This window comes from Chenopodium album, chromosome 13 (assembly GCF_948465745.1).
Source record: "Chenopodium album chromosome 13, dcCheAlbu1.1, whole genome shotgun sequence".
In the NCBI taxonomy this organism is placed as follows: domain Eukaryota; kingdom Viridiplantae; phylum Streptophyta; class Magnoliopsida; order Caryophyllales; family Amaranthaceae; genus Chenopodium; species Chenopodium album.
Genome location: NC_137846.1, coordinates 52,312,006 through 52,321,935, shown reverse-complemented (window position 1 = coordinate 52,321,935; position 9,930 = coordinate 52,312,006). Strand labels below are relative to the sequence as shown.

The window sequence follows — 9,930 nt, the reverse complement described above, 5'->3', positions numbered from 1 at the left end:
CAATATAAGCAAAAGAAGTACTTTCATTCTCATTCATAACATTCAAAACAAACAAGCCATTATTGAGGTAACCTTTCCCAACAAAGTCTCCATTCTTAGTCATTACCATCTTGTCGGCCTCAAAACAAGTTTTAGGCCGGCTTTGTTGAGAAGGGCTCCCGAAACAAGATTTCTCCTAAGAGAAGGGACCATACAACACATTATTTAAAAATAAAGTTTTCCCGGAGGTAAGTTTGAGAGGGCCCTTTCCTTTGCCAAGGACTTCGACGGTACTACTATTGCCCATGTAGACATGATCACCGTCGGTAATATCTTCAAACTCGGTCATCAAGGCCTAATTAGCACAAAAGTGCCTAGATGCTCCGGTGTCCAAAATCCACTCCACTTTGCTCTCAACCAAGTTGGCTTCCACCACCACCGCCGCTATAATTTCTTCCTTTTCAACAACATTAGATTGGGAGGTGTGGTCATTTTTCTTTGATCCATGCCTTCGGTTACATTGGTATGCTTTGTGTCCAATGATTCCACATACATAGCAAGCACCTTTTGGCTTTTGGATTTTATTGTTTGGAGTGAAGTTGTTTTTGGACTTGTTGTTTCCCTTCTTCTTAGAATTTTCCTGTTTTTAGACACATTCAAAGAAGACTCAACAAGATTAGCTTTATAAGAATTAAGAGATAAATTCTCAAACTTATCCTTAAGGCGATTAGCCTCTTCGGTTCTCATGTGACTAATGAGCTCTTGAAGGTTCATATCCTTCTTCTTGTGCTTTAAAGAATTCCGGTAGTCATTCCAAGAGGGAGGGAATTTCTCCAAGAGGACATTGGCTTGAAGAGTCTCACACATCTTCATGCCTTCACCAAGAATTTCGGTCACCATATTCTCATATTCATGGACTTGAGACATGATAGGCTTCTCATCATCCATCTTGAAATTGAGCCATTTGCCCACCACGTACTTCTTTTTCCCGACATCATCCGCTCCATACTTTTTCTCCAAAGAGTCCCAAATGGCCTTGCTTGACCTGAAATTGACAAACAAATCAAACAAAGTATTGTTCATATGGTTGAGGAGGTGACCACGAACAAGCTTGTTGTCCTTTTCCTTTTTCTTCAAAGCTTCCGTGTTGGCCGCCGGAATGGGATCCGTTGCGGTTTTGGAAGCTTCTTCTGCCTTTTCCAATATTTCAATGACATCTTCATTCAAGAAATAATCTATTTCCACTTGTTCAAAAAAGATTAGTAACTTTTGTGACCACCTCTTATAGTTGTTACCATCAAGAGGTTCCAACTTAGAGAGGTCGGGAAGAGACTTCACAATACTATTAGTAATAGACATAATTTCGCTTTCAAATTGTTGTAAATAAAGGAGTAGTCTATTATAAATAGTATAAAAATATTAAGCAAGACCGAAAAAGTGATCTCATAAAAAGTGTGAGTATGGTGTGTCGTGAAGCAAATTCACTAACTTGAAAATGAAATTCCGACGCAACCGGGGTGCTCAATTGTATTCGTCGGCACGTTCCCTAAGGTTAACACACCACTTCCACTCAAAGGCACTTTTGGGTGGAAAGGTTGGAGCCAAGTAACTTATGCCCAATATAGAGTATGTGTTTAGCTTGTGTTTGATATGTATTTCTTAAGTGTATAAAACATAATAAAGACTTCTTCTATTTATAGAAAACATAGAAGAAGAATCTCAGCAAACATCAAAGGAGGTGAATAATCGGAATGATGGTGGTAATTAATCGCCTTAAACACCCTCATAAAAAGGGGGGGTTTAAGAGTTACACAAGAGTATAACAGTGGTGATTAATCACCTTAAACTTTCACTTAAATGAGGTGTTATGAGAATTAATCAAGAAATTAAGAGTGGGAAGTAACGCCTTGAATTCCCTTTCTTTATTCCAACACTTTACAATCACAAAAAAAATGCTGCAATCTAGAGATGATAACAAATTTATTTACTTATTTAGTTTTTTTTTTTTGGGGGGTGAGCAGACTATTTACAGAGAAATTCACAAATTGGCTTCGATCTTCTTTAGCTATGCCATGAATTTTCACACCTTGAGCTCTCTTAAAGTGTCAAGAAAATCAAATGGAATTTATCTGCAGTTAGCTTATTTAATTAAGTTAACATCTTGTTCCCTATGTCAGAAGTACAACAAAAAATTTTATTACCTGTTTGCAAATTTACTAAAGTGGACTTGCTTTTTTGAAGAAACTGATCTAATTTTTTGGGTGAAAAAACAAAATTGCTGCCAATATTCCCAAGTTCAAATTGTTTTATTAATGCACTGCAGCTTCAATGTGTAACGGCTAATTTATTTAGCTTTGACATTCCTGTAACTAAAGGATTTTTGCTTTTTAAAATATTTTATCCTTCTATGCTTGGTAACCGGTTGTTACATGTTATCTCTCCAGCAGTACCCAAGTTCAGTACCCAACTTGCAACAAAGCAAAGTTGAGTACCCAATCTGCAACAAAGGGCAAAGTTCAATACCCACATTTTATATTTACTTGTAGTTAGTAGATGATTAGTTGGGTGTATTCTATGTATATTCCTTTATTTATTTATTTTTTTTTTTTTTTTTTTGAATTAAAGGAAAAGGAGGGAGTAGTTTTTAGGTGGAGTGACTGAGGAGGCTTGGTTGAGGTTTTGGAAGCTCCTCATCCACTTACTGTACAATTATATATTAGACTCGGTATTAATAATCAAATTAACATTGAATATTTTACAATTATTATTTGTAATAATTAATTATCATAATACTCTATGTATTATCTTATACTTGTTTTTTTTCAAGAATAGTTATCTTATAATAAAATAATGTTAATATATCACTCAAAATATATCTTATAAATTAATGCTGATAGCTCACTCAAAATTTGCTAGTTATTTTATAAATTATTGTTGATATATTTTTTTGAAAGATATTATTGTTGATATATCATTCAAAGCATATGGTTAAAACCTTATTAATATACTCATATTATTTTGCAGGAGTTATTCATATAATAATCTTGAAACACATAATTTATCTTTCTTGGTACCTTAAAAATATCAAAGCTTTCTTATGGTAAACAAAAAAATTGATTATTATTCATTATTTTCTAAGATGTATGTTTTGTTTTATTTATCTAATCTAAATATAATATAATTTTATTTTCAAACTAAGCTGTTAACCGTTAACAATAATCATTAAATATACAAATGCTAAATCAAATGTATACACATTTAGGAGAATAGGAGAGAAGGATATGAAAATTTTGTTAAAATAAGCAATCCATATGAAATACGACTATATTGATTGTTTTAATTGGGTTAAGATTTAGCAACATCCAATCACAATATAAACAAGATGACCCCCCGTAAAAAAAAATGATTATCAATATCATATATACGATTAAAAAACAAAACTTTTTGATTTGTTTAATACGTGGTATTTGTTTGTAGTAGTAATTTTTATATCTTTATTTTTATTTTTTTATGATTCTCTTTTTGTTTGTTGATTTAGATAATCTTGAAAATTGAATGTATAATAAAAAAAATTTATAATATGATAGATATTAGAATAAAATATTTAATATAATGTTAAAAGATATTTTTATAATAAAATTTAAATTCTAATAACTATTCAAAGTTTTTTAGTTTTTTTGTCTGATATGACTTTATAAATTTTTAAATAGTTAAATGAAAAATATATTGCATTACTGAAATAATCTAATTTAATAAAATTAATCCTTATAATGAAATTTCATTTCCATAAGTCTTGAATAACAGAGGTATATGCTACGAAAATGATTTTTAAAATAATAATACATATATTCTACCAAAAACTATAATATACAAATCAAAATAATTAGAGACTTCTATTACAATCTTTAATTTTTTTTCCTTCTATTGTAACATTATAGTTGTAGACTTACTTTTTCTATCCACACATTCTCTTTTGGATTTATAAGTGCTTGACGAAATTTCCTTCAATTGGCGCAGGGACATAATCCCTTCAAATTTAGAATAAATAGTACTACGTATAAAATTATAATTAAGCTGTTGTTTAACAAAATTTAATACGATAAGTAACACAATTAGATCAGGTAAAATAAAACAAAACATACATCTTAGAAAATAATGAATAACAATCAATGTTTTTTGTTTACCATAAGAAATCCTTGATATACTTACATTTTTTTCCAATATTTTTTGTTAATCAACGAATTAGACTTGAAAAAAAAAAAAAAACAATTACACCATGAAAAAAGAGTAGATAAATATCATTCACATGTTTGTATTTTTGCATTATATAGTTTTAATGAATTGAAGCTCCAATATAGTGTAGTAGATTGGTTGTGTGTGTAGTATATATATATATATATAGTGTCTATTTATAATAGAAAAAAAAAAAAACTATATCTTTGAGAGGATGTATACAAATCTTTAATATCATCCTATTTTATATATATGTGGAGTAGCAAATAAATCTCTTGTAAATTTTTTAATCTTATCATGATATGGGTTGATAGATAAGATAAAAATTGAACATTATTGGTTTTTTTTTTTTGAAGAATATTGATATGAATTGAACGTTATTATTAATTTTTTTTTTTTGAAAAAAAATTGAACGTTATTGTTGTCTTAAAAAAAAATTGAATGTTATTGCTTTTTTTTTTTGAAGAATATTGGTTAATTATTAATAATTTTATTTTTCTTTTAATATGTTTTTTTTAAAAACAAAGGAATTTTGATTGAACGTTTACTTACAACATTAAATAAATTGAACTTATTTTTTCTTTTTTCAAATATTTTTATAAACTGTTTGTATATAATACTTGTATAATTTATAGTTTTTTTTTAAAATTCAAATCCTAACATCAAAAGATCATCTTTAAAAAAAAAAAGGATAATTTTTTATTTTAAAGTAATTTAAATATTTATAAATCACTGTTCTTCATTTTTACCTACTTAGAAAAAATTTTAAATCTCATTCGTCACTTTTGCTTACGGCGAGTGAATTTTTTAATTCTAAAATAAAATATAAATCTAATTTTTAATTAATCTAAATAATACCTTTGCTTACGTGGCGCTTTAAATGTTTTCGAAAAATGCCTACTTTATTTATATTACTTGCTGTTATGAAGATTTTAAGAGATTGAAGAAGTTTGGCGAAGAACCTAAAGTTTACCAGAAAAGAGACTTTCGAACAGGATGTAAAGCTTTTATTCAGTTTGATGTTGACAAGGAATCTGGATTGTTTATTGTGGCTAAACATCATATGGTGCATAATCATAGTAGAGTTCCAATTTCTAAGAGGCATATGATTAGGACACATAGGAAGGTATGTGATCATTATGTCATAATTATATGGATAATTGATGAATGTCGTGTGTTTATTTGATGTGAAAATATCAGATTAATTCAAAGTAAAAAGAACATTGTAGTATTTCATAATGTCCATCACATGTTTTTAAAAAGAACATGATAACTGATTTATTGATAGTAAAGAACATTTTATTATTTCATAATGAACATCATATATTAATTAAAAGAACATTATTGTGTTGTAGGTTTCTGAGGAACAAGTTGGAATGCTTAATAGTTTAACTGAAAATGGTACTAGCGTGGCAAATGCAATCCGTGTTTTAAAGAATCAAGTAGGTGGGGAGGCCAATCTTGGGTTTCTTTATAGTGATGCATATAATGTTTTAGGTGCTAATAATAGATCAAAGTTTGATGGTTGTGATACAAAGTGACTACTCAGTTATTTCAAGCACCGAAAATCTAATGAGTATGACTTTTATTATGCTTTTGATGTCGATGAAGAGGGTCATTTGCAATCTTTCTTTTTCGTGATAATAAGATGAAAGTTGATTATGATGCTTTTGGAGATTTGTTGGTTCATGATACTACATATCGTATAAACAAATATGCTACGATATGTGGTCCATTTGTGGGCATGAATCATCATAATAACAACGTTATGTTTGGTGTTGGGTTTTTGATTAATGAAAAGTGGGATTCCTTTGTGTGGTTATTCAATACATTTTTGAGATCCATGGGAGACAAACATCCGATTACTATAATGACTGATTAAGCTATGGCAATGGCTAAAGCAATTAGGATAGTATTTCCCAATAGTCGTCATCATTTATGTACTTGGCATATCAATGAGAATGCAAAGAAAAACATCAAAGGACTCAGACAAAAAAAAATGGTTTACTGACCTTTTTGATATTGTACTAAAGTATATTGATACAAATTTCAATGTCAAGACAACAAATGGATTATGAATCTGTATAACATTAAAGAGATGTGTTGCCCTGCGTAATCTAAGGACTACTTTAGTGGAGGTATTTTGTCTTCTCAAAGGAGTGAAACAACAAACAAGTCCGTTTCACGTAGGCTTCATAATACTCATGGTCTTTGTGATTTTTATAACTCTTTCATTGAGGTTGCTGATGAGTGGAGGGGTAAAGAAGGCAATCATGACTATAATAGTATGGTATCATCACTGGTAATCGTCATTTAGTTTGGGCAGATATTGGGTTAATGGAGCATGCAAGAAAGATTTACACTATTGCATTGTACCTAATGTTTGAAGATAATTTCATTAGTGGTGTACCTTGCATTGCTAATGTTATTGCAATGCAGTCTCCTCTATATGAATATCATGTTGGTCATCCTATGAAGGATTTAATAAAGCATAAAGTTGGTTTTGATGAGTCCATGGTTACAGTTGATTGCACTTGCATGTAATTAAGTATTTTGGTGAAGTTGGGCTATTTTGTAAGTATTCCCTTAGTGTTTTATATTTGAACAATATCACCTACATTCCATCGAGATATATTGTGAAGAGATGGAAAAAAGGTGCAATGTGCACTAGGATTGATGATAATGCTGTGGCTCATGAAGGTACTACTCCTCCGAATGTTTGGAGATTACATAACATTAGGACCTTCATACGTATTGTTGACCGTGCGCAATATGATATGAGGGCTAGAAATGTTATTGAGGAGTCTATTGATGAGTGTACAACTAGGATTAATTTGTTATTGAAACAAGATGATGAAAATGTTGTGCAAGAATCTGTTAAGAATCAAGAAGGTGAAGCTGTTGAGAATCAAGAAGGTGGTAATTTGTTAGAGCAAGTTCCAATTGAAAAACCTGCTGAAAGTGAAGCTGTGAATGAAAATCAACAAGAAGTGAAAGACCCAATAAAGAGAAGGAAGAAAGGACAAAGAAATACTAGGCTTAAAAGCACACAAGAAAAAATATGCAACAAGTTGAAAGGACAAAAGATCAAGTCCTGGAAAAAAAAGAGTTCAAAGGGAGTTTCAAAAATGTAACAAAAAGAGTTCAAAGAGTTCAAAGGGAGTTTCAAAAATGAAAAAAAATATTGTGATTTATTTTTTGATAAATTGTAACAAGTTGATGTAATAAAAATCTAAACTGATATCACTCCAGCAATTTTTTTGTTTTTTGTTTTTTTTTTCTTTTGAGGGAAAGCAACCAAATTAATATACCACAAAAGTTTCCATCACAAACATATATACATTTTTGCATGAACACAAATCACAACTCAGCTGCACCAATATATGATATCTACACATTTGACAGATTCACAATTCTATTGTAGGCGTCGTTCGAAGCGCGCCTACGTTAAGCATGTACGTGGGAATATGCTTGGCACTCTTAGGAGGTGGGTATTGACATATACAATTAGGGACAACGATTAGAGACAAGGAAAGTAGGGAGCTACCAACAAGTTTTTAACGAACTTGTAAATCGTTCACTGATCATAAAAGGCAACCACAATTAAGGGATTACGAAGGCAACAACGATTGACCTGTGAAGGTTACACCGAGTACCCCATTCATAATCCATGAGATTACTAACTCCATATAGTTTGGAACCACGAAAGGAGGATCCGGGATTGATGGTACGGAGTGAGTCATGGAGTCACATTCGCCCGTATTGGCCTCTACTCGATTATTATTGTGAAAAGCATTCCAAAGGCATAATTCTAAAATATTTGTGATCACTTGATTTAATAACAAGATTAAAAATGAACCTAAACCGGTTGTCCAAATTATCTTATTAGACGTGATTTTCAATTACATTTTCCCTTTAAACATGCAATATGGTGATCATAATAACAATAGAATAAACATTAATATTGGAAGCAATTTAACCATAAATAAGAGTAATTAAGTGAATTAATTACTCACTTTTCGCGTTTCCTTGAATTGCTACATCATGAATAAACTGTTAGTAACTTCAATAAATAATAAATCAAATTGAAACAATTAAATTAAATAAAATTAGAGTTGATTTGGTCCAAACCCTCAGTTAATTATACCTTTCACGCCTTGGTTTAAGGACGGAACCTCGGGTCAAGTATGGACTCCTTGGAGTGCTTAAGGGAACTATTATGGAAGAATAGGGTGGATAGTATTTAGGTTTAAGCAAGAGAGAGAGAAGAGAGAATTATTGTTGGTGTTGAGGGAGAGAGGATGATTTTTGGTGTACAAGAGAGGAAGAGAGAATGATTTTGTGCCCCGAAACTTCAGAAATGAGGGGGGTATTATAGAGGAAACGAACAGGGAATTCCACGAAACCCAGAAGAGATAAGAGCCACAGAAAAACCCTAATTAGGCACCGTGTCACGGAGTATGTATTGTGACACGGTACTGGGCACCGTGACACGGCACTGTCCACCGTGGCATGGTACAGCATACCGTGTCACAGTGTATAATTCTGCCAAAAAATGCGTCCAAATTCATTTTAGCGTGTGAGAAAAAACGCGGAATAGACACGGAAAAGCACCGTGACACGATGAAGAATACCGTGTCACAGTACAAGGCATCGTGACACGTCAGCTTGTACCGTGACGCGGTGTTTAAGCTGTTGCGCGGTAATTTCAATTTTTACGTGTTTTTAAAACTATGATAACTTTTGATCCATAACTCAGAATAAAGCATATAATATATTGTTAGAAAGCTTATCAAGTTTACTTTCCAACCCAATTAGAATCAGGAAAAAATCATTTGTATATTTTACAATATGGCCGTTTTAGTGAAAGGGTGTCAGTTTTGGGTTGAGTTTAGTGTTTTGCTCATATCTTCTTCGTTTTAAATCGGAATTGGGCTTATAATATACCGTTGGAAAGCTTATTGAAAGGCCTATCCAACCAAATAATATTTGGATCAAAATTATATCAATTAGTATTATGTGCACCATGGTGCACCTAGAAATGGGTGTACCATGTCTAAACTTTTGAACATTTAGTAAAAAAAAAATGAACATTTTACAAAAAATGAACATTTAGTAAAAAAATATTAACACGTCACAAAAAATGAACATAAACATGCAATTTTTATGTTCATATTTATAAAGAGATGTTCATTTTGTATATAATAAATGTTCAGTTTATTTTACAAAAAACTATTGAATTATTACGAGTCTGTCTGACTCGTAATAATTCAAAATTTGCGATCGTTAAGATTTTTTTTACTAAGACTCGTAATAATTCAAAATTTGCGATTGTTCATATTTTTTTTATTAAATGTTCAAAATTTGTTATTGTTCATATTTTTTTACTAAATGTTCAAAAGTATAGGCGTGGTGCATTGCGACTGTTCAGATTTTTTTACTAAATGTTCAAAATTTGCGATGTTCAGATTTTTTTTTTACTAAATGTTCAAAACTCGTGATTGTTTAGATTTTTTTACTAAATGTTCAAATGTATAGGCGTAATGCATTGCGATTGTTCAGATTTTTTAACTAAATGTTCAAATTTTGTGATGTTCAGATGTTTTTACTACATGTTCAAAATTTTTAATTGTTCATATTTTTTTACTAAATGTTCAAAAGTATAAATGTGGTGCACCTATTTCTAGGTGCACCATGATACAGCTTAAAATTTGCAAA

The 9,930-nt window shown here is 30.9% G+C and overlaps 1 protein-coding gene across 1 annotated transcript; it reads left to right on the top strand.

Annotated features, from left to right (window-relative positions):
• The first annotated feature begins 5,092 nt into the window (after window positions 1–5,092).
• LOC145575726 (protein FAR1-RELATED SEQUENCE 5-like) lies at window positions 5,093–6,094 on the top strand. Its single transcript, XM_081633541.1, has 3 exons — window positions 5,093–5,338; window positions 5,568–5,728; window positions 5,824–6,094. The coding sequence occupies exons 1-3, from the start codon at window positions 5,093–5,095 to the stop codon at window positions 6,092–6,094; spliced, it is 678 nt and encodes a 225-aa protein (XP_081489667.1).
• The last annotated feature ends 3,836 nt before the right edge of the window (window positions 6,095–9,930 follow it).

Excerpts from the sequence above, each read along its gene's own strand:
- LOC145575726 (XM_081633541.1), top strand. The coding sequence starts at position 5,093 with ATGTTTTCGAAAAATGCCTACTTTATTTATATTACTTGCTGTTATGAA. Across the intron at positions 5,339-5,567 it reads TGATTAGGACACATAGGAAG|GTTTCTGAGGAACAAGTTGG; the intron begins GTATGTGATCAT and ends ATTGTGTTGTAG. Across the intron at positions 5,729-5,823 it reads GGTGCTAATAATAGATCAAA|AGGGTCATTTGCAATCTTTC; the intron begins GTTTGATGGTTG and ends ATGTCGATGAAG.